The sequence below is a fragment of the Prionailurus bengalensis genome, chromosome A2, assembly GCF_016509475.1.
Source record: "Prionailurus bengalensis isolate Pbe53 chromosome A2, Fcat_Pben_1.1_paternal_pri, whole genome shotgun sequence".
Lineage (NCBI taxonomy): Eukaryota > Metazoa > Chordata > Mammalia > Carnivora > Felidae > Prionailurus > Prionailurus bengalensis.
The window spans coordinates 168,527,658-168,553,070 of record NC_057348.1 but is presented as its reverse complement, the minus strand read 5'-3'; the positions used below and the strand labels follow the sequence as shown (position 1 = coordinate 168,553,070).

Here is a 25,413-nt window from a genome sequence, read left to right as displayed (position 1 = left end):
CCTGGTAGCTCTGGGTTCCCGTCTGAGTCCAGTCCCCTCCCGACTCTGTGCACTTGGGGAAGTCAGTCACACCTTTTAGAACCTTAGTTTCCTCATCATTAGATACACATTGAAATGAGCCATGAAACAAAAACCCATGATGTGGTTATGAGGCTGGAATGAGGAAAGACCGAGGGCCATGCTGGCCCTGGCAGGGCAGTGGCGGCCAGCAGTGCCTTTGCCCTTGAGTTAGTGATCTGAGTGATTGATGCTCCCTTTTATTTTTTTTTTAATTTTTTTTCAACGTTTATTTATTTTTGGGACAGAGAGAGACAGAGCATGAACGGGGGAGGGGCAGAGAGAGAGGGAGACACAGAATCGGAAACAGGCTCCAGGCTCTGAGCCATCAGCCCAGAGCCTGACGCGGGGCTCGAACTCACGGACCGCGAGATCGTGACCTGGCTGAAGTCGGACGCTTAACCGACTGCGCCACCCAGGCGCCCCAATGCTCCCTTTTAGAAGCCCTGGTGTTGCTGCCAGTTTCCTGCTGCCGGGCCTCTTACCCACCTTACCACCTTCTCCCCCACGTCAGCTAGAAGAGGGCAGAGGGGACCTGGAGTTTCTCTTTGTTTCTGTTTCACTGCGGTTTGTTGTTTTTGTTGCTAGGAGTTTATCTACCTTAATGCTTTGTTATTATTCACGGTCAGAAGTGCTACTTATAATTTCTGTCTTCTGTATATCCCTAAAATGGTAGCCCAGGAACCTATGTTATTAACCCTCATCCTTGCTGCTGCTTCCTTAAATACTATCCTGAGGACAAGATTAATTTTCCCTCCGTCCGCAGCTGCCCTGATGCAGTGTATACTGTAGTTCCATTCTGAAGTGTCATCTTGGAATCTTTGTTCATTCTAGCACTCCCTTCCTTCCTCTGGTGAAACCGTGCTGGTTAGTGACCAAAGTGGGGATTCGAAAATGCATTCCTATTCTGGGTCAGGAGTGACCCAGAATTATTAATTTAGTTTATTAATTAAACTAATAGTTTAACCTGTATTATCTGTGGCGTTGTTTCCTTCTGTTTGTATCTCGGGGGTGATGTTTTAGGTTTCCCAAAATAAGGTAGAACTGTACAAGATAAATCCAGTGATGTGACAAGAGAATGTCCAACTTGCTTCATCCCATAAATACTGCACTGGAGTATGTGGTATACTGGTTTTCATTTATGCTGCTCATATTCTGAGATACCAGCATCAAATTGCTAAAATTATTGATCAGAGTAATACTCTTATCTTCTGTTTTCTTCCTGAACTTTACTTACGTATTTGTTAAAGCATTTAATTAAATCTGCTTTGTGGTGTACTTGTGTGTAGCATAGGACTTGGAAGACAAGGCTTTTTATATTCCACTATAGCGTCTTGCAGAATGCATTTCTATACAGTTTACTCTGTAAATCTAGTGAATTTTTGGAACAGTGAACTACCAATTGCTTGTCTTCTTAGGACTTTCTACACTCAGCTTGTAAATTGTTACATAATGCCCATGTTGCCATTGTAAATATTTGAAGTGAATTGCCTACTGAGTTTGTTAATGTATTTCATTTGTGCTATAAATATTTAAATGCCCAGCAGTGAGTACATAAGATCTGTTAACAATTTCTAAGTAACTACCTGAGTACTGGGTTTTTTTTTTCTTTGTTATTATTTTTTAATGTTTATTTATTTTTTGAGAGAGACAGAGTGCTAGCCGGCAAGGGGCAGAGAGTGAGACACGGAATCTGAAGCAGGCTCCAGGCTCTGAGCTGTCAGCACGGAGCCAGATGCGGGGCTTGAACCCACAAACTGCCAAGATCATGACCTGAGCCGAAGTTGGACGCTTAACTGACTGAGCCACTCAGGTACCCCTGAGTACTGGGTTTTTAAAAGGAAAAGCCCAAATGTAATCCAAACCGTAAATGACAATATAATTTCTAGTTATTTTTTCATGTATATAAAGATCATGAAATCTATCCAGTACTTAATACAAAGTGTTGATTTTATGTAATAGCTTGAGTCAGCTTGCTGTTTCACATTGGGGGAAATAAAGGACTGAATCTTGCTATGCATATGAAGTAGTTTAAAAGGAAGCACCTATAGATAGTAATTTCATAGTGAACAGAGCAGGAGGGAAAGGGTTACAGCCCATCTTTGCTTGCCGCCTGCACTGGCATCACGATAACAAATAACTGCAGACTTGGTGGTTTAAAACAACACAAATTTATCTTCCACAAGCCTGGAAGCCACAAGTCCCTATGGGCTGAGACAAAGGGTCAGCAGGGCTGTGCTCCCAGCTTCTAGGGCTGCATTCCTGAGCTCCTGGCCCCCTCTCTGCCTTCAAAGCCAGCAGCTGTTTCCATCATCACATTGCCTTCTGGAAGGATGCTATGATTGCGTTAGGGCCCACCTGGATTATCTAGGCTACTCTCCCCGATTTAGGATCCCTAATTTGTCACATCTGAAAGTCCTTTTTTTGCCACATAAGGCAACGTTCACAGGTTCTAGGGATTGCGTCATATATATCTTTGCGGGGGGGGGGGGGGGGGGGGGGGGCGACATTACTGAGCTGACAACACTACCTATGTCCGGATACTTGGGAGCCAGGATATTAGTGTGGCATATTTGTTACAGTTACTGAAACTGTTGATTCATTTACCTAAAATCAATACTTTACATTAGGAGTCACTGCCCGAAAAACTCCTGTACCTTAAAAATCCCTCTGTTTTTCCCTCCCTCTCCCAAACCCCCAGGTGGTTACTGGTCTTTTTATTGTTGTTTTGCTTTCTCCAGAATGCCAAATGGTTGGGATTATATTGTATGTGGCCTTTTTAGATTGGCCTCTTTCACTTCAGCAATATGTATCTAAGGTTCCTCCTTGTTTTTCCTGGCTTGATAATTCCTATCTTTATTTTGATTGCAATAAAATTCAAATAACAAAATTAACTTTTAAAAAATGTATAATTCGGTGTCATTTAGTTCCTTCACAGTGTTGTGCACCTATCACTTCTGTCTGATCCCAAAACATTTACATCACTGTCCCCCCACCTGTGCAGCCACTGCTTCTGTCTCTGATTTCCCTGTTCTGAATATTTCCTAAAAATGGAATCCTACAATATGTGACTTTTTGTGTCTGGCTTGTTTCACTTAGCATAATATTTTAAAGATTCTACCCTGCAGTGTGTGTCGTTTCTTTCTATGGGGAATAATATTCCATTATATGGACCTACCACAATTTGTTTATCTGTTCGTTTATCATCCTATCCATTGATGAACGTTGGGGTTTTTTCTGTCTCTTGGCTATTGTGAATGGCACTGTGAACATTTCTGTACAAATTTTTATTTGAATACCTGTTTTCAGTTTGCAGGGGGAGGGTGTGTACCAAGAAGTGCAATTGCTGGGCTCATGTTTTTGAGAAACTGCCGAACGATTCTACAATAATGGGAACATTTTACATTGTCACCAACAGGGCGGAGAAGTTCCAGTTCCTCTTACATACCTGCCAACACTTGTGTTTTTGTTTTTAATCTTTATTCAGCTTTTAACCGTCACCAGTGGGCACTAACAAAATATTTTTTTCTTTTAAGTAATCTCCATGCCCAACATGGGGCTCGAACTCAAGACTCCCAAGATAAGATTCACAGACTCCACTGACTGAGTCAGCTAGGCGCCCCACAAACACTTGCTGCTTTTTGTCTTTTTGATTATAGCCGTCCTGGTAGATGTGAAGTGTCTCATTGTGGGTTGGTTTGCATTTCCACGATAACTAACTTCCCAACTCCACATTTAGTGAGTTTTCTTAGCCTGAAATTGGCCGTTTGGAAATATTTACATCCCAAAGTTGGCAATCTCAGAACTGGTTGTAAATGTGTACAGTATATCCCAGCTCTGAATGCTGTTCCTGTCCTCCAGAGAGGGTTCCCCCTACCCTCTAAGTTAGGGCAGTGTGGGAACAGATCAGCTTAATCTAACAAGGTTCTGGGTTAGCCCGAGGGCAAGTTGCGGACTGCTCTCATCTAGTCTGCTCTCATCTGCTTTCAGGTTTAGCCCCGAAGACACGCAGTGTTGACTGAGTCCCTCTTCGGTCACCCTCAGAGTCCCGGTTTTGCTTCCTCAGTATGAGGAGCCTGCCAAGCTCTTTTGCCTGCTAGAGGCTAGCTTCTTGCCCTGAGTAGCTTAAGAGTTTGGCAGCTACCTCACGGGTGAAACTGTCAGATAAGCTCACTTCCCCCTCCTGAGGATCTCAGATCCTGGAGTCTGTTGCTCAGCCGACCCAGCTCTCCCGATTCTTGTCTCTCTGGTCTTGTAGTGTTTGCGTTAACTCTGTGGCTTCCCTGCTTCTCAGCCCCTTTCTCAACCTCTTGTACCACATCCCTGGGGGGGAAGACAGTCTCAGAAGGTCGGCTCCCCACCGTAGTGCCTTCTACCCTGCAAGTTGGCCCCTCTGGGCCTTCATGCCTTGGCAGATTTCCAGTATCTTCTGGCATGTATATGCATGTGTGAGTGTGAGCACGTGTGCACGAGCATGTTTCTAATTGTTCTCAGCAGAATCGGTCTGCTTCAAGGTACTCCTCAGCTTTAAGCTAACGTTATTTATAAGGAAAACTAGATTTGTGAACTCCTCATATATTGATTGCCCTATAAAATTTCGAAGGAAAATATTTTCTGTTGCTGAGTGTGATTTGGAAGGGGGATGGGAAAATAGATTCGGCAGAAAGGGATTAGGTGTCACGTTTTGTTTAATTTTGTTTCAAAATGTATCCTTAGGTAAATATTTTAAATGTCTATGGGTTTCTCCCCCGAGTTTTTATCTAAATGCCTGTTAATTAACATACAGTGTAATATTAGTATGAGGTGTGGAATTCAGTGGTTCAACACTTTTCGTACAACGCGCAGTGCACATCACAGCCCGTACCTCCTTAATCCCCGTCTCCCTTTGGTAACCATCAATTTGTTCTCTGGAGTTAAGAGTCTGTTACTTGGTTTTCCTCTCTCTTTTCCCCCCTACGTTTATTTGGTTTGTTTCTTAAATTCCACATATGAATGAAATTATATGGTATTTGTCTTTCTCTGACTGACTTATTTCACCTAGCATAGTACCGTATAGCGTATGTAACATAATTCACGTTGTAAACGGCAAGATTCCATTCTTTTTTTAATGGCTTAGTATTCCATTGTGTATATGTGTGCATATATTATAAATATATACCTCGTACTCTATATGTAATATATGCATGTATATACCACATCTGTATCCATGCATTAGTCAGTGGACATTTGGGCTTTTTCAGTAATTTGGCCATTGCTGCTAATGCTGCTAAAAACATCGGGGGGTGTGCATCTCTTTGAATCAGTATTTTGTGTCCTTTGGGTAAATACCCAGTAATGCTCTTGCTGGGTCGTAGGTAGTTCTATTTTTAACTTTTTGAGGACCCTCCATACTGTTTCCCAGAGTGGCTGCACCAGTTTGCATTCCCACCAACAGTGTAACTCAGTTTCCCTTTCTCCTCATCCTCACGAACACCTGTTGTTTCTTGTGTTGTTAATTTTAGCCGTTCTGACAGGGGTGAGGTGGTATCTCATTGTGGGTTTGGTTTGTATTTCCCTGATGGTGAGTGATGTTGAACATCTTTTCGTGGTTCTTTTGGTCATCTATATGTTTTCTCTGGAAAAATATGTATTCATGTCTTCTGCCCATTTTTAAAATTAATTATTTGTTTTTGGGGGTGTTGAGTTTTGTAAGTTATTTGAATATTTTGGATACTAAATGACACTTTTTAAATTTTTATTTTAAGTAGTCTCCATGACCAACGTGGGGTTTGAACTCATGACCCTGAGGTCAGGAGTCGCATGCTCTGCTGACTGAGCCAGCCAGGTGCCCCAACATGGAACCTTTTTAAATGAAAATCCTGTTACTATTAGCGCCTAGCTGGCTAAATTACAAATGAGGCCATTTGTAAAATTTTAAGCAGTAGAGCTTGACGTAAACCGCTCTAGAAAAATTCTAGTTTGGGCTTCACGTGCTTCACCTATGAAATGGCATCTGGCAACTCAGTGACTTGGGAAGTACCTGATAAATGTGACCATTTAGTGAATTTATGTTTTTATGAGTCATGAACACTCTTTCATTTGTTTTACATTTTATAGCTTCAGGAGAAGAACAGGCTGGAGACACTGGGGATTTTAATTATAAGTAGAGGAGAAAAATGGATTTTAAAACTTTCACGAGAGCCTCATTTTTGTGTAGGGAAGGGTGGGGAGTCTGGCTGCCCCACAGAACAGTGTGGGGGCACTGCTTCAGGGGGGCTTGCCTGGTGCTGCTCTGGGTGTGGAGTCGGAGTCAGAGGCCGGTCCTCTGTGGACCCCAGCTCTGTGGCTGCTGACCGGCACCAACTGGATGGGGCTCAGATCCTTCACCTGCAAAGTGGTGAGGGAGTACAGTGATTGATCGGCCAGGTCCCTGCAAGCACTTAAAAATAAAAAATGAATCAGGACCAGTGGATGGGAGTAAAAGAGTGAGGGCCTGGAGGGGTGAAGAGGGGAGGATCTGAAGGGGTGAAGGGGTGAGGGAGAGAATTTGCGAGGGACTGGAGGGGTGAGGCAGTGAGGGACTGGAGGACTGAAGAGGTGAGGGAGTGAAAGGGTGAAGGAGTGAGGGGGTGAGGGAGTGGAAGAATGGGGTTTTCTGGGGAGATACAAGCATTGGGTCCTCTAGTAAAAATTCATGTATCTTTATGGCCTCACCAAATATTTCAGTTCTGACATATATACAAGTTTTTAAATACAGAAATAATTTGGTCCCCATAATGGCATGCCCCTGTATGCTCCTTCTTCACCAGCGATTGGGGCAGGTGCCCTTTAGGGCCAGTAGACCACTAACGTGTCCTTGTTTGTTGGTTTATCCACCAACACGGAGCTCTCAGGCTACTAATTTATCTCTAGGCCTCTGGGGTTACTTACTTGGTTTTGATATTATTTTGGGAAATATCTGAGTAAAATAAATGAAGTATGGTAGCACAGTATGTATTTCAGGGAATGGTATGTTTGTTTCTCTTTTGTAACAGCTATATTTGGGATACGGTTCATATACCACGCAATTCAGCCACTTAAAATGTACATTTCATTGCTTTTCAGTATAGCACAGTATTATAGAACCATCACCAGTGTCTAGTTTTAGAATGACTTTGTCCTCTCTTCAACTCCATACCCATCCCTCCACATCTCTCCCACGAGCCCTAGGCAACCACTGATCCGGTTTTTTTCTCTATGGACTTGCCTGCTCTGGACAGCCCATGTAAATAGAGTCAGGTAGTGTGTGGTTTTTGCGACTTTGACCTGTGTTATAGAGAGGTGGTACATAGATGATAGAAAATGAGAGAGGTGATGGGTGATTGATAGATAAATGGTAGAAGCCGTATCCACTTCCTGGTTTTGAGGGGGCACTATAGTTGTTTAGAATACACCCATTGGGGAAACTGGGTGAAGTGCACACAGGGCCTTTTGGCGCTTTTTACAACGTCTGTAATATTCCAAAAGGAGAAATTCTTGAAGGTGATCTTAGGATCTAGTTATTGTTTCTGTATATAGTTACATATATATATAGTGCATGAACAAGTGATCTAATTATCATTTCTGTATGTAGTGATGCACATATAGTGAATAAACTAGTGGGTTTTCTAGGGAGAATTGGGGAGAGTCCAGGATATGATCACGAGATGGGAAGAGGGGTGCCTGGGTGGCTCAGTCAGTTAGGCATCTGACTCCTGATTTCAGCTCAGCTCATGAGGTCACGGTTTCTGAGTTTGAGCCCTGTATCAGTCTTTGTGCTGGGCGTGGAGGCTGCTTAAGATTCTCTCTCTTACTCTTCCTGTTATCCTCCCTGACTTGGCATGCACAGATGCGCACTTGCTCTGAAAGAAAGAAAGAAAGAGAGAGAGAGAGAGAGAGAAAGAAAGAAAGATGTACAAAAACGTTTGTAATTTTTTCCCTGAGATTCCCTGTCATTAAGCCTCTTGTACAGAAAAGAAAGAACAATAGAGTAAGCCATGATATTTCTCCCTGGGATATCACTGTAACACCAAATTGAAGGCGTGTGTGTGGGGAGGTGGTGTTGGGGTTTTTTAGGTATTTCTGTATTGCACGATCACAGTGAATGACAAACAGGCATGTATCAGGATCTTAGTTTCAAACATGTAGTAAAAATAAATTGTTATATTTAGGAAACAAACCCTAATGTTTCCAAGTGCCTGATTACTGTTCTCCATTGCATACTAATAAAGGAGTAAAGAGAGAAAATGGGTAGATTTGGGATATGTGACTTCATTCTCATAACTCTTCAAATATATACTGTCCGTGTGAGAGAATAAAATTAAGCTCTTAGAAATATATAAACCAGTTTCTTGAAAATGAAAAATTTATAGTTAATTTTCAAACATGAAGTGACTTCTGAGTTTGTGTAGATATTTGGTATTCCTGTCAGTTCTGTACTTAAGGGGGACTGTGACTTCACAGACTCCTATAGTTTCTTATTATTGTTGGTTTTTTTTTTTTCTTTTTATGAGAGAGAGAGAGAGAGAGAGAGAGAGAGAGAGAGAGAGAGAGAGAGAGAGAGAGAGAGAGAGAGAGAGAATGATCAGGGGAGGAACAGAGAGAGAGAGGGAAACACAGAATCTGAAGCAGGCTCCAGGCTCTGAGCTGTCAGCACAGAGCTGGATGCCGGGCTCAAACTCATGAACTGTGAGATCATGACCTGAGCTGAAGTCAGATGCTTAACTGACTGAGCCACCAGGTGCCCCCTTTTTTTCTTTAATAGTAGAACAAAGCTGGGTTGATTCCACTTGGTATATAGAACATGTGCAATTAATTCAGTGCTACAATTACATATCTATCTTCTGGTCCATTTCAGTCAAAACATAAGCAGATAAATTTGAATAGTAGCATTTGATGTGAATTTAAAACCAAAAGCAGCCAGATTGTCTTAAATGTTTAGTGAAGGAGATGAGAAGACATGTTTCCTATTCTTGGACTCATTTTAATTTGCAAAATTGATGTAATTTATGCCAGAACCTCAAGTCTGAATCAAGATTATGACATAATTTATATGACTTTTCTTGAGCAGTTGAAGAAAGAATGTCTAAATGACTTTGGAATTTTATTGAAATATGTTTCAAATCTTTGGAAAATATCCGTAGACCTGCATCTTCCCTGTAAGGCATTAAGTAAATCTCTTGACATTAGTATTTTGATGAAGGGATTTCTATCTAATTGTTCTCCTGGGTAGAAGGAACAAAGTGTTCCTGTTTAGATTCTACCATTGAATATTAGTCCTGGCTTAAATTTTCCTGTCATTATGTGCATGCACTGAAATTTAAAGCCTCCCTTCAGAAATAAATGGATGAATGAATAGTACATCCAACATGGCAGATATACTATATGAAATTACAGAAGGCCTCATAGTAAAACTCATTCAAAGTATTTATTCTTTTAGTGAATTAGAAATAAGAACTGGTTTTCAAATAATTTAGACAGCTTGATTATAGAAGATGTGCTGGGATAAACCTAGCTTTTTAGTTTTTATTTTAATGTTTCCTGGTCTACAAAAATAGGTAGTGGTCATTCATGTACTCTGCCATTACTTGAGCCAGAAGAGTCTCAAGACCATGGAGCTGAGGTTTGGTCCATGCTGTGGCTCTCCATTGGAGTTTCAGCCAGCCTTCCTTTGGTCAGCAGACAGTTCTTATTTCGAACTGTTGGAGTTTGAGACCACAGAGGAAAGCGACAAATATACCCTGATAGATTTGTGGTGAGCATATAAAGGAGCGGTCATAGTCACCACCTGTGGTCTCAGGTAAGCCCTGAAGGAATATTAGTGCTCCTTACAGTCCCTAGTGAAATTTCTCGCTAATGCAAAAAGCACCTAGGAGAGAATTTTGAAAATGTTTCTTGGTAGAAAAAGGCCTTTAAACAGGTGGGTTTTCCAGCTCAGTTACTGTATTTTAATGTCTTTGTGCTGTAGCATTCTTTTTGGTGTATCAAATCCACAGTAATTAAAGTCCACCTAAAGCTGACACAAACCACTGAGAAAAGTACAACTGTGGATTTACTGCATGAATGAGTTTGACTGCCTACTTTTTATGTGGACTAGAAATAGATAAACCGAGGTATTTTGTGCAATTTCTTTTTACCATCCAAATGAGAAATTTGACCCTACTCTTAACATTTTATTACAGGATTGACAGGTTCTGAGAGAAACATTCCCCTCTCTTGTTTTTAACCTTGAATACTTTCTTTGTAGAAGCAGCTATTAGGAGAAAGAATCCCAGTATCTCAGAAAAAAACTATTAAGATTTCTTGGCTCTAATTTTTCTGATCTGCATGCATACTGAGCCTCTGGGGAAGGTGGGAGAGGGCAGATTAGAACTGGGGGGTTGTGGGGCGCCTGGGTGGCGCAGTCGGTTAAGCGTCCGACTTCAGCCAGGTCACGATCTCGCGGTCCGTGAGTTCGAGCCCGCGTCAGGCTCTGGGCTGATGGCTCAGAGCCTGGAGCCTGTTTCCGATTCTGTGTCTCCCTCTCTCTCTGCCCCTCCCCCGTTCATGCTCTGTCTCTGTCTGTCCCAAAAATAAATAAAAAAACGTTGAAAAAAATAAAAAAAAAAAAACTGGGGGGTTGTGAGGAAATATAGAGAGGTAGCTTTTATGATAACCCTTCTGGAAAATAGGTAAAGAAGTTTATAGAAAGACTGGAGGCACAAATTTATGTTGGTACCAATTTACATTTAAGTCATTTTCTCACTGATAAGTTCAGCAGCCAATCTGCCAGAATGCTCAGAACTCCTCACTGATATGTTTACCAAGAAGAGGTAATAAGAACCCTGCAAGATAGATGACTTAAAGTTGAAAATATTTGAAATCCTTTCATTTGGAAGTTTTGTCCAATGTGAGTATTCAGTACTGTCTCTAATGCCTTTTTTCTCATCATCATTATATAGTATTTAGAAATTGTAGTGGTTTTCTTTTCTCCAGGTCCTCTCTACTTTATCTCAGTAGGCCATACACAGGTTATTGGCTGGGTCTGTCAGGATAGGGAAGCAGTGCATAGAGGGAATTGTAAATGTCCACTTGATCCAAGGGCAAGAGAGTGAGGACAGTTTCTTTTTTTTTTTTTTTTTTAATTTTTTTTTCAACGTTTTTTATTTATTTTTGGGACAGAGAGAGACAGAGCATGAACAGGGGAGGGGCAGAGAGAGAGGGAGACACAGAATCGGAAACAGGCTCCAGGCTCCGAGCCATCAGCCCAGAGCCTGACGCGGGGCTCGAACTCACGGACCGCGAGATCGTGACCTGGCTGAAGTCGGACGCTTAACCGACTGCGCCACCCAGGCCCCCCGAGTGAGGACGGTTTCTGACACTCTCTCTTGCACTGGCGTCCCATACTTGTGCCTTCGTTGATAGCATTTCCAAATCCAAGTCATTCTGTACCTTGGAACCTTAGACTCCCTTTGGTTGATTTGTGTGCTAACCAGACTTTTTCTGGGTAATTTTAACCTGCTGCAAGATTCTTTCCATTTGTATTGATTTTAAGATTAATCAGTATGCAGACAAAACAATAGTGAACATTTGGAGATTTTTAGTGTCTCCCCAGCTCATGAACTCTGAACGCAGGTCAAGTCTGTTTAAGCAAACCTGTGGTGTAGTACTTCCAGGCAAAGGTATGTGCTGATTGCTTTAAAAGGTTTCCTGAAAACAGAGTTTCTCTTGTGACACAACGGATAAAGTGTAGGTGTCTCATGTTTTCTTAGAACCTGTGGTTCTGTTCTAGTCTTGCCCCATTTGTTCCTGGTTTTTGAGGTGTTAATTTTAGATAAGAAAATAAAACTCCTGCTTAGGTTTTTTCAATTTGTAGACGTCTATAGAACTCATTGCGTGGTGTAGGAAGGTTGGTGTTTTTGGATTGTCCCTGGGTGGTGGTTCTTGCTCCATTGTGCTGGGTGGCTGGTGAGGTAGGCCTTGCTTGGGTTTGTGCTGGTTGGGACCTCCCCAGGTTCCAAAGGCGCACTCTGAACAGCTGTACCAGGTGGACTAAACTCCTTTACCCTTTCCCGCAAATAGTGAAAGAATTCTTTCACTGGAACCAGTCACTGCCCCAAGTAAGAATTTGGTGAGTTTTTTTATGTTGGGTGTGTTTTTGCTGTTGGTTTTTGTTTGTTTGTTGAGATAGTGCCTAAAGGACTATGCAGAGATGAGGAAGCTCAAATCCTTCTTAGGATGAGAAAGAATGTGAATAAATGAGTTTGGTGAACTTAATTGGCCAGTTTACTATTTGAAGTTTAATGACATTTGGTTTCCAAAATCACTTTATTCATTTGTCTTTTTTTTTTTTTTATGTTTATTTAGAGAGAGAGAGCACTTGCACTAATTGGGGAGGGGCAGAGAGAGAGAGGGAGAGAGAGAATCATAAGCAGGCTCTGTGCAGAACCCAACACAGGCTCGAGCTCACAAACTGTGAGATCTTGAAGGCTAAAATCAAGAGTCGATGCTTAAGTGAGCCACCCAGGTGCCCCCATTTATCTTTTGAATTTTACTTAAAAATATTAAGTCAGTCACGTTTCCAGTGTAATAGATATGTATCTTCATACTTTCCTAGGTATTGATTTTTATTCTAGACGTTTTTTTAATAAAGGAAGGAGTGAACAGCACATACATTTCATGTTTCAGTGTTGCTAATGCAAGTGGAATTTGAAAGGATTCCCCATACGCTGGTGTACTTTTGTGGAGTTGCAGGTACTCAGTCCTCTACGGGCATTGGATTGAGCAGTAAAGTCCCATACAAGTGCTAAGTATTAACGTTGTCTTCAAGGGGAGAGCTGTTTGAAGAAAAAAGACAGTCCTTTTATTTAACTTCAAGCATTAGCCCATATTATTTTTTTAATGTTCAAAAATGGGGAAAATGATTTGGTTAGAAAACTTCAGGTGTGCTCCAGCCAGCTGCATCCCTTACGCTTCAGCCTGTGTGACAGGGAGGACTTTCCAACCTTCAAGTCTGGGTCTCTTCCCTCTGGCCTGTTCCCCTGCTTTTGAACAAATTAGTCATCCTCTGTGAGTCTATTTCATGGTCTGTTAGATGGAGCCACTCATTGTTCTAAGTGTGGTGAGGGTTAGACACGGTGGCTGTCTGTAGAGTTCCCGGCACACAATTAATGTTCTGTCTTTGTATATTTGGTTTAATTTTTTTTTAAGCAAAACAACTTTGGTAATATCAACATTATATTAGAATCTAAAATATGCCTTTGTTCTTTTTAAAGGTAAGATTAAAAAGATTTCTTGGGTAGTGTCAACTTTTAAATATAATCAAAACTTAAGTAATCATACAATGATTATTTCTAGTTTGTAGAGACAATATAAATAACAAATATGAAAACTTTTTTTTTTCAACGTGTTTTTTTATTTTATTTTATTTTATTTTTATTTTTGGGACAGAGACAGAGCATGAATGGGGGAGGGGCAGAGAGAGAGGGAGACACAGAATCAGAAACAGGCTCCAGGCTCCAAGCCATCAGCCCAGAGCCTGACGCGGGGCTCGAACTCACGGACCGCGAGATCGTGACCTGGCTGAAGTCGGACGCTTAACCGACTGCACCACCCAGGCGCCCCTGAAAACTTATTTTTTAATTGGACTTATATAAAGGAGATTTAAGGGCTTTTTTGTGCTTTTTTTTTTTTTTTTTAAGTTCAAAGGTAAGGTTTGAAACCAAATGATACATGTTCATGGGTTCCTCTGTGGTTTAGGGATATGTTTTCTATTTTCTCTATATATCCCAGTTTTTATCTTCGATGTTTTTGCTACTTTAAATTCTGTTTGGTAGAACATAAGCAAATGTTTATGAATATGTATTAGTGAGAAGCAGATTTTGACTTAGTAAATAGAATTAAAATTTAGTAACAGACTTCCTTCAATTTTGATATATTTTTTTTGGCACTTTGAAATAATCCCTCATAAATTAAAAACCTCAACGATTGAATGCCTTGGGATGACTCTACTACAAGGAGACGGCTTGACGTTCAGCGCCAGCCAGCTCACTGGTATTGAGGGCTTATTTGTGCGGCTGTTTCTCTGCCTACTGTTTCTGATAATTCCAGAATACGTTGTGGGCACTGCAAAAGTGTTTCCTTGAATGCTAATCTTCCATCATTTCTCTCCTGACCATTCCAGTGTTGACCCATTCATTGCCTGTAGAATAAAATCAACACTCCTTTGCATGGCATAGAAAATATTTCAGGCTGTTCCTGGCCTGGTTTTTCAGCTTCAGCATTTACCATTCTGTCCATCTTCAAATCCAGCCAGAGTAAATTGTGTATGCCATTATTTTTGCTTAGACTAGGCTCTTCTTTGCATAGCAAACCCCAAGTAATTTTTCCAAACCCATGTCACATGCTGTGTTCTTCCCATATCTCTGGTGGACTCTTCCAGGCAGCATCAGATCCTCCCCTGGCCCCCAGATCTTCTCTCACGGACTGGTGGTCACACCTTTCCACGCCAGTCCACTCCACCAGCTGTGAGCTTCCCAAGGACAGTCGTATGTCTAAGTCTGTGTCGTATCCCTAGCTCAGGCCAGAGCCAGAAGTAACTGCTCAAAAACCGGCTGCTTCATTTAGCCTCTTCTTCAACAAGAACAGTCTATACATGTGCAAGTATATTAAAGACTAGCACAGGGACAGAAATGCAGTAACAAAACCAGAATTCACACCAGTCAACCTGTATTTCTGTCCTGGTGCATGATGGTGAGTAGAGAAGCTTTAGTATTACATAAATGTAAATTCTGTAGGCAATTTGTGGGACTGGTGTGTGTTTGCAAGAAAGAAACAATAGCTTTATAGCATTACTCTGGCTTTAAGTGTGACAGAATGAATAGGAATTTGCTAGCACATTGGCAGACCTAATTTGAGAAATACCAGTGAACTTAGAGAAATCAAACAATGTTAGAAAAGGCACATGTTTTCATTTTGGAACTTTTTTTTTTTTTTTTTTTTGCAGAAGTCATTTATCCCATTTAATCAACTGCTTAGAAATGGGATTGCTGGGTCACAAGGGTAAATATATGTATATGAAATTTTATCATTACTACTTAAGTGTCGTGGCCCTTTCATGCAAATATTAAATAGAAACAGTCTTTAAATTGCTCGCTTCTTAGTTTTAGAAATAGTGGGTCTGGTAATCGTGTTTTATTGTGAATTGCTATCATGCTTGTTGAACTTTGCTGTCAGCTGTTTCAGGACTTGTACTGTATTTGACCTCTAGAGTCTAGATGAGTAGGTCACTATTAAACACAAAATTTTCTACTTCTGACTTAGTACTTCATGCAGTTTTTTTAAAGTTTATTTGAGAGAGGGCGCATGCAGACGCATGCACAAGTTGGGGTGGGTCAGAGAGAGAGAGGGAGCTTGGTCCACACACTGCAAGATCGTGACCCGAGCTGAAATCAAGAGTCAGATGCTCCCCCGACTAAGCCACCCAGGTGCCCCAGTACTTCATACAATTTAAGGCATATAATCTGAGGTTTAGGCTTTACTCTTTGATTGGAGTATGTCCTGCTGAGAATTTAGTAGACTGTGGATTAACTGTCTTCATAGCACTTTCAACATCCTTTAGTAATAAAGTAGTCAGGAGCAGGGGCAGACAAATCTTGTTTTTTTATCCCCAGTCAGTAGCTATCCTGTATATTGGGGAAGTTAATGGTCCCTGTGTGTAGATTGTTGTAAGAATGAACTCAGGTAACGTACGTTGATAGTTTAGCACAGAACCTGCCACACACACAGCAGCACATGATACTGCCCTGGCAGTTACTTTGAGTGTACTTGGGTTTGAGTGAAGAGTGACGGTGCCCTCACAGATTTCCCAGAAACCCAGTTGGAGGGAGATTTGTTACCTCAGCCATCCAAGGACGAGGTCTTCAACACCTGCCTTCCTTCACCTGCTCCTCTGAACCTTTTATATGAAAGGCTTTGAAGGGAGCTTGTTCTTATCGACCACCTCATTCTATGATCTTAACCTTCTTCGTTTTGTGGACTCTGAAAGTCTGGTAGTGTGGCCTGCAGATTTGCATGCACTCAGCCTTGTGCATGTGGACTCCCAGACAAGGCCCTCATCTTTGAAGTGGGTAGAAAATCTAGATTAGCCGAAGCTTTCTCTGTGTGAGGCATTGTACTTAGGATACCTGTTTATGGGGTTTCAGAACTTAGCACAAATTCAGTTTTTCAAAGAAACTAAGGAATCGTAAAAAAAAAAAGTAAGAATCACTATAAACACATTTTACCCCTGAGGAGTAGTAGGAAAACCTTTGCACTAAACTGCAGAGAAACCGTTTCTCTGAGATTTGTAGGCTTTGTAAGGGGACTCTCTACCAGTTAGCACAAAGGAACTGGCTGCCTACCACCTGCTCACGGAAAAAGGCTGCGGCCCATCTGGCCCAGGTGTGTCTGGCAGGACCTGACGTCTGTGTCTTGGTTACTGAGGAACATGGGCCGTCTGTGCATAGAGGTGCTGGTGCCAGCCTGTCACGAGCCTGCCATGTTCTCGGTAGGGTGGGCGCTCCAACGTGTGTTGTGGGTGCTGATTGTCGGCATCACAGCCTAAGACCACAACAGATAAGGGCCTTGTTTTCACAGATGGAGTTTCAGTTATTTACTGGAGATGAGGTATAAATGAACAGTTTGTGTTGTCACTTCGTAAAATTCGGGAGCAAAGAAAAGATGTGAAAACAGGTAAAAGGAATGCTTAAGTAGCAGATTAAATTCATCTTGCTGTAATGTTTTCAAAGGACACTTGACATTGGGAATATTTCTTCATGAAGCAGAGCAGCGGTTCAGGCTTCGTAGAACTGATGCCATGGACCGCCTGTGCACACCCCTCTCATTGACATCGTAGCATCATCCCCCAGTCTCGCTGTCACCTATAAGCCCGCGTGGTCCTAAGGATCATCTTGTCGTGGATAGTCGTTATTTCTATTGAGCGTGGAATGATAAAAGAATTTTAAACTAATTCCAACACTACATTGAGGTTTTACACTTCGCATAACATTTTACATGAAAGTACAGCCCAAAGAACTTACACTAATTTCAGTAATTTTCTAAATAGAAACAGATGTCTCTGGAAAGCAAAATAGGATTTGAGGCAAGTCTTTGATCTGCTGTTTGATAAACGTGTAGGAGTTTATGGTCTCGAGTGAGGTAATTGAAACGCGGCTCCTGTGTGTGAGTCCTTAGCTCTGGTAGCCCCACGCAGTTTAGCTGGGAAACCAGGCCAAGCCTCCCTGGGAAGCGGGCGGAGGTAGTCACAGCATCTCTAGAAGAGGCAGGCCTGCGGAGGGTGTTGTTGATGGTGTCGTTTACTTAGAAATATAGAAGGAGGAACACATCTACAGTGAAGTAGTTCTGGCTGTCCCCAAATAGGTGCTCGGCACGTGCTTTTCGGTCCTTTCTGTCACCAGTGTGGCTGGTTGGATTCAGCGGGGAAGGGCAGAAGGGAAGGTAACCTCACAAGAAATTGCTACGTTGGACCACAGCTGAAGACCTGCCTGAAGGCCTGGTACTCTGGAATGGCAGCCACCTGTTGCATTCCTGGTCTACTTTGCTATAATGTGAAGAAATGGCAGAATACAGCCTGCGGATGAGTTACACGTGTTCCCTAGTCCCAGTCTAGCAAGCCTTGCAACCCTCCCCAGCCAGCCCCAAATGTCTTAGTTCTTGGCGGAAAGTATAGTCCCTTTGGTACTACAGTTCCACTCGGGTCAGATAGGCCTCTCCAGGCAACATGTCGTCTGGATTTAAGCAACCTTTGCCAACACTTCTCTTTGCCAAATCTCTCTTCTTGAGCGTCGTCCTTTTTCTTAATTCTGGAAAGTTGCCATCCCTTCGGTTTGGTCCCAGAATGAATTCAAGCTGACTGATGTAGAAAATGTTGTTTCAGTTCCTTCTAGCCCACCATCATGGTCCAGGCACATTGAATCTGTGGTGAGAAGGAGTGGGCAGCCCCGGCCTGTGGACACAGAGGAACAGGGAGAACCTGCCATGGCCTCTCCTGTGGAACAGTGTGGCGGGGACAGTGCAGTGACTATGGCCTCCAAAAAGGACCCAGTTGCTGCTGGGCCCCATTCAGTGATATATTCCTCAGGGCCAGGCACGACAGGTGGGGCTGGTTCTCAGAGAACCGTGTTCTTGGGAATCTTCCCCCCTGTCACCCACAACCAGAACATTCCCTGACCAGCTCCTCTCAGCCATAGCATGGGGTACGGGGTTTGTGTTTCACTGACTGCTGCGCCTGTCTTCTTTAGGAAAGTGAGCGTGGCAGTTCCAGAAATCAGAATATTTCTCTGACCACATCTCAGTCACCCTTATAAAGCTGCCTGTGGCCCATTGTACATCTAAGCCAAAAATACCATTTTCAGAGTGTTAGTATGGTCTGTATGCTGTTCTTTCTTTGAGGGAGTGAGTACATAGCATTTCTCAGAGGAGAACTCCCTACCAAAACAGCTTTAGCCTTCCTTTGCAAGGGGGTTTTATTTTAATGGCAAAGAAAATACTTTTCCACCTTTTTTCTAAATAGGTTTATTTCTGTCTCTGCAAGTGCTCATTCTCTCCAGTATACAGGCCCTACTCGTGGAGGACTGTAATCAGTATTCATTTGGGAGATAGTGTGAGAGGAGCCAAATGAGGAAACGCATCTGCCGGCTGGTTTGGGCCAAAAGAGGAAGGCAGGAGGGAGAGGTGGGTTCTCGAAGGCTGGGAGTCTGGATGTCTGGAGGACTGATGGCAGTGCCGGCGATGGCAGGGAGAAGCCCGTGTCTTACAGAGGAGATCGCATGGAATCGCTCCCTGATGTTCCGGACTCCAGTGCACTCTCCGTGGGGCCTCACAGATTCAAAGAAGGGACTGTAGCCTTGGTGGTCATTAGACTTTTCTGCCTCAAAGTGTTGTTGGGATGTAAAGAGCTGGAGTGTCACACATTTCAGTGTCTCCTCAGAAGCCGTTGTGCGCGCTTCAGAGCAGGGCGTTGTAAAGACGCATTACGTGAACAGTAGGCGAACAATAAGAGTGTTCAGTAGCCTGTGTGACATTTTATAAACAGTTGGGAGTCAATAAGTCATGTGTGTGTGTGTTTCTCTTAGGTTCATTTTCCAGACACTGAGAGAGCAGAATGGCTAAATAAGGTAAGAGTAGAATATACCGAATACCAGATTGTCCGTGGGATTAGAGGGTGAGGGGCCATCTTTCCCTTTTTGGGAATTTGGATGTTGACGATGTGTGAGCTCATTTGGACTTGGTTGGCTTCCGCTCCCCCCAAAATTGAGTCATAACTGATACATTCCTAAATAGTGAAAACTGTGTCTTTAACATGAAAAAATTAGTGATATATTCATAGTTGTGTATTTGGCCTGTGTCTACTTTCCTGATTAGCTAGTGCTCGAGTCTATTTCATAATAATTACAGGCAACATTTTTGAAAATATTAAGAAAAGGGAACTAATTCTCAAGAAATTTAATAATAGATTAGTAATCATTTTAAAAGTTATTTTTAAAGATCACATACTTTGAAGTAGATCTCCTTTATCCCTATATTTTATGTATCCTTAGAACTATAGAGTAAAAACTAATGTAGATTAATGATTCTTTTATAGCACCAAAAGTTAGTCCATCATTAAAGAAAACTCTTTAATGTTTTATTAAGCCCTATACGGTTTTACGTTTTTAGCAATAAGTTGAAACCACAGGGTTTTTTGATTTTTTTTTTTTTTAGCAACTTTAAATGTGCTGGTATGCTTAAACGGAATGCTTAACCAGAATAATTCCTGAGACATATTAGTTGGTCAGTAGTTTATTGTACATTTTTGAAGTTCAGATCATGTTGATTTTGCATACCAAAAGGAGACACCCCCTTTTAATTTTCAAAAATGCTGGTAAACTGTAGGGGTGTAATTTTTCATGATGACTTAAGTACATTATTATTTATGTGTTATAGCATCTTGTTTGATACGAATTCTTTCTTCTTTACAGACCGTAAAACACATGTGGCCTTTTATTTGCCAGTTTATAGAGAAGTTGTTTCGAGAAACCATAGAGCCAGCTGTGCGAGGAGCAAACACCCACCTCAGCACCTTTAGTTTCACAAAAGTTGATGTGGGTCAGCAGGTCAGTTTCTTCTTAAGTATTCTTACTTGTGCTATGAACACTCAAAAAAAATTTTTTTTAAGTTTATTTATTTATTTTGAAAGTGAGGGCAAGCACAAGCCAGGGAAGGTCAGAGAAGGAGGAGAGACAGAATCCCAAGCAGTCTCTGCAACATCAGTGCAGAGCCCGACGCAGGGCTCAAACCCACGAACCATGAGATCGTGACCTGAACTGAGATCAAGAGTCCAACACTTAACCGACTTGGCCACCCAGGCGCCCCCACGTTGCCGTGACAACTCTTAAAAGTATATTAAGCTACTTCCAATTATTTTCTAGAGAAAATTGCTCTAGAAAGCAACCTGGGGAAGTTCTGGAAGGGTGTCTCTGCAGCTCCTCCCAGGTCTGCCTCCCATGGGATGCCCTCCCGTGTCTTTTGTGAGGCCCTCACTTGCCCTCATTCTTCACTGTGGTCTTCGGCCAGTTCGGTTTCCTTGGTTGGTTTCTCTCAGTTCCAGCGTTTCTTTCTACCTCACATCCTTCTGTCAGAATTACCTTTGCACAGTTTTTCACAATTTATCTAGTTGGAAAGGGAGTTTGATACATGAGTTCATACTAAAAGTTTAATAATCGACAGCAAGCTTAACGTGTTTACTCCCTCAAGATCTTTAAAAACAACGATTAAGGACTCCCAACACCAGGCTTGTAGAATCACATTAATTATATTGATGCAGGGAAAGAAAAATTTTGTTACTGGAATCATACAAAGAAAAACTCCTAATTCCTAGTATTACTTCTGGTGAAAGCCTCAAGACAACAGGTAAATTCGTTGCTCATGGCAGGCTTCCTTTTTATTTTTGTAAGTCAGTGTTTACAATGATTAGTAACAGTTCAATGTAACATTTTTTTAATTGAGGTGTAATTGACATATAACTTTCCTGTTGTACTTCCCAAGGTAACATTGTTTTATATGCCTAATGAAAATTCAGAATTCCGTAATATTTTTAAACACACACACATACACACACACGCACACACGGCGTACACACATTTGGAGCACATACAGTAGAGCCAGAGAGCACAGTGTCACCGTATGCTGCAGGTCAGATGTCTGTGCTTCAGCCCCTCAGGGATTTGATAAATGTGGCCAAGGAGTGTCTGACCTGGTGACCTGGTGGCTGCGTTGTGTTTATCAGTGCCCCCAGGCTCATCCCCATCCTGTACTCCCAGGCCGTCAGTCACCTTGCTCCATCAGAAGTGATTTTCTGCCTACAGAGAACTCTCCATCTTACCTGCTGTTACTCAGCATCTGGGGTCTCCACTGCAGGCGACTTTGTTGTGCTGGGCTGTTTTTCCTCTTGGCTGTGAGGTCTCCAAATAGGTTACAAGCCTGGGGTCTGCTCAGTCCTGTTGTTCGAGCGCACACGTGCCTGCACAGGACACCTTTATAACACTTCCCTTCAGTATTTACCTTCTCTGACCTGAAAGGATCACAGCAGATAGGAAAGTACGATTACACGGTCGAGTGCCGTGTGAACTTGAAGCAGGGATCGGGATCGCACACTTTTTTGTAAAGGGCCATTGAGGCATATTCTCCCCCGCCCCCCCAACTTCTTTTATAACCCTTTAAAAATGTAAAAACCTTTCTTAGCCAAAGGCTAAATTTAACTTGCAGGCCCTGGTTTCCAGTCCCCTGATGTCAGATAATACGCCTGTGTTTGTGGAGAGTTAGAATTCTGATCCCAGCTGAGTTTGTTTTAGGGAGAATTATGTTCATTTTCTATTACACGCACTTTAAATCTGATTGTGAGATTATCACCCAACGCAGACCTCTAAACTAAGGGAATCTTACCTGATGCGGACATTTAAGCTAAGGATCCTAAGCCACCTATACCCCATTTTCACTCATCAACATAGTGGGTTGAACCATGTTCTTTGTAATTCAACAGTCTGTACATGTTTGAGCCAGTATCATTGGGGGAAAGGCCGGGAACCCAAGATAGTAGGAAGTGTAGGGAAGATTTAGAGTTTAATCCCGTAGCCAGTTGAGGGGTGAGATGTTAGGGCACCTGAGCTGCTTCAGTAAGCGTAGTACTCTTAAAGTATTTCTTCAGCTTGAGTGTTTGATGCCCAAATGGGAGATTAAGAAACTTTCCTAGAAGTGATCTCAATGTGATAAAATGGAAGAAGGTTTGGAAGTGGTGTTACAGCTGGGCCCTTGAAATATGACATTTATTATAATCTGCCTTTTCTTTTTACAGTCATGTGATTCTGTCTCTGTCTCAGGTAATAGGTGTTAAAATTATACCTACAGCCAGTATTTTTTATTTACTCAAAAGCTCCATCGTGGTGAAAATCCTAAGAAATGAAAAATTATAAGACATGAAGAAAAAACAGAAAGGAAGTTACGTTTCAAACCACGTAAGGACAGAGTAGAGGGAAAGGATCAAAGTAAACTGGGAGAAACAAGTGGCCGTGGGGCTTGACTAAGCACTCACTGTGTGCCAGGCGCATTTCCTTATGTCCTTTGATTTCTGGTAACCTCGTTAGATAGATCCCGCTAGGACCCATACTTCACAGATGAGGACAGGGAAGAACGGAAGCTACGTAAGGTGCCCAAAGTGAAACATCGAGTACACTGTGAAAGCAGAACTGTAATTCCTGTAGCGTGGGGCTAAGCTTGTTCTCATCTGTCTGCCATTTGGGTTTATTTTTCACCCTGCCTGCATTTTAAAACAAGCTGCCTCTTGTTTCAGCCACTCAGGATCAATGGTGTGAAGGTGTACACTGAAAATGTGGACAAAAGGCAAATTATTTTGGACCTTCAAATTAGGTAAGTTTTTGTTTGTGTCATAGTTAATGACATATAATGTTACTTAGCTAGACCCATAAAGTGGAGGCTATAATGAGCACTCTTCTTACCTGCTGTTTGGTGGATTTTTTTTGTTTGTTTGTTTATTTTTGAGGGAGAGACAGAGTGTGAGCGGGGGAGGGGCAGAGAGAGAGGGAGACACAGAATCCGAAACAGGATCCAGGCTCCGAGCTGTCGACACAGAGCCCGACGCGGGGCTCAAACTCATAAACCCTGAGATCATGACCTGAGCCGAAGTCGGAAGCTTAACCGACTGAGCCACCCAGGCACCCCCGGTGGATTTTGACTAAACTGTTAAAGACCCACATTTATTTATTTTCTGCATCTTAATTCCTAATAGCCTAGCTAATTGCGAATTGTAAGTATGTTAAACTTTAAAAAATTGAACACACTACAAGAAAACTACAGACCCATATCCTTTATGAACGTTGATGTCAAAACCTTCAACAAAATACCAGCAAAGTGAATTCACCAACATATTAAAAGAATTATACACTGTGACCAAGTGGAATTTATTTCCAGGGTGCAAGGATGGTTCAACATATGAAAATGAACCAAGTACCGCATTAACAGAATGAATGACCATCTCTGTTGATGTAGAAGAAGCATTTGACAAAATTCCATATTCTTTCATAATAAAAACACTCAACAAACTGAGAACAGAAGAAAACCACTTCAGTGTAATAAAAGGCATATGTGAGAACCCAACAGCAAACATCATCCTCAGTGGTGCAAGACCAAGCTTTTCTTCCAAGACCAGGAGCAGGTGCGTCCACATTCACCACTTCGTGGCACTGGAAGTCCTATCCAGAGCCACTAGGTAAGAAGAAAAAGAAAAGGCATCCAGGTTGGAGTGGAAGAAGTAAAATTGTCTCTGTTCACAGGTGATACGATCTTTCATGTAGAAAACCCTAAGGATTCACAAAAAACCTCTTTAGAATTAGTAAACAAATTTAGCAAAGTAGCAGAATATAAAGTCTGCACACACACACAAATCGGTTACATTCTATACGCTAACCATGCACAATCCAAAAAAATCAAGAGAAAAATCTCATTTACACTAGAATCAAAAAGAATACTTAGGAATAACCTGACAAGGTAAAAGACTTGTACAAAGAAAACTACAAAACATTGCTGTGAGAAATTACAGAAAACATAAGTAAATGGAAGCAGCGCATGTTCCTCATTTGGGAAACTTAATATTATTAAAAATCAACACTAAAAGCAATCTGTAGAATTAGTGCCGTCCGTATAATCACATATCTGATAAGGGATTAAGATCTAGAATATATAAAGAACTTCTAAAATTCAACAATAGCAAAAACAACCCAATTCAAAAGTGGACAGAGGTCTTGAATAGACATTTCTCCAAAGAAGATATACAAATGGACAATAAACACGTGAAAAGATGTTCCTCTCATTGATAATCAGGGAAATGCAAATCAAAACAGTGAGATACTACCTCACACCCATTAGGATGGCTGCTATCAAACAACAGAAGACAGCAAGTGTTGGCGAGGATGTGGAGAAACGGGACCGCTTGTGCACTGTTGGTGGGAACGAAAATGGTGAATTGCTGTTGAAACAGAATAGCTATTCCTCAAAAAATTAAACATAAAATTACCATAAGACCCAGCAATTCCACTTCTGGGTCTATACCCCAAAAAATTTGAAAACAAGGTTTCAAAGAGTATTTGTACACCCACGTTCACACCAGCACTATTCGCAGTAGCTAAAATGTGGAAGCAACCCAGATGTTCGTTGATGAGTGAATAGATAAGGAAAATGTGGTCTGTACATGCAATGGAATATTATTCAGCTTAAAAAAAAAAAAGGAAATCCTTCACGCTGAGCACCAGGTGGTTAAAATAAAAACTTAAAACAAAGATCAACAGGTGACTTTAGTATATAGCTAATTATCTAATACCATCTAAAGCCAAAAATGAAAAAACTTACAAGGAAATTCTGACACATGCTACAACGTGGATGAACCATCAGGACATTCTGCCATGTGAAATAAGCCTGTCACAAAAAGACAAATACTGTAGGATTCCGCTTACTGAGGTACTTAGTGTGATTACATTCATAGAGACAGGAAGTAGAAGGGCGTGTACCAGGGTGTGGGCGAGGGGAAGACGGTAGGTTGTTTAATGGGACAGAGTTTGGGTTTGTCAAGATGAAGAGAGTCCTGGAGATGGTGGTGGTGATGGTTGCACAAGATGAAGGTGTTTAACGTCTCTGAACTGCCCTTGAAAATGGTTAAGATGGGACATTTTACGTTCTATGTCTTTTCCTACGATAAAAAATGGGAAAACCGTTAATTGAGGGCAGGCACCACACCTGGCAGATAAAGGTGGTTTTCTTTAGTTCTTGTCCTCA

At 41.8% G+C, this 25,413-nt stretch overlaps 1 protein-coding gene across 4 annotated transcripts in view; it reads left to right on the top strand.

Annotated features, from left to right (window-relative positions):
• ESYT2 (extended synaptotagmin 2) overlaps positions 1–25,413 on the top strand; it is an 82,995-nt gene that overhangs the window by 9,708 nt on the left and 47,874 nt on the right. For all 4 annotated transcript variants that reach the window (XM_043590059.1, XM_043590060.1, XM_043590057.1 and 1 more), the window contains exons 2-4: positions 19,167–19,208; positions 20,052–20,186; positions 22,919–22,995. In XM_043590059.1, the coding sequence (XP_043445994.1) occupies positions 19,167–19,208; positions 20,052–20,186; positions 22,919–22,995 (254 nt within the window). The remainder of the gene's footprint in view (positions 1–19,166; positions 19,209–20,051; positions 20,187–22,918; positions 22,996–25,413) is intronic.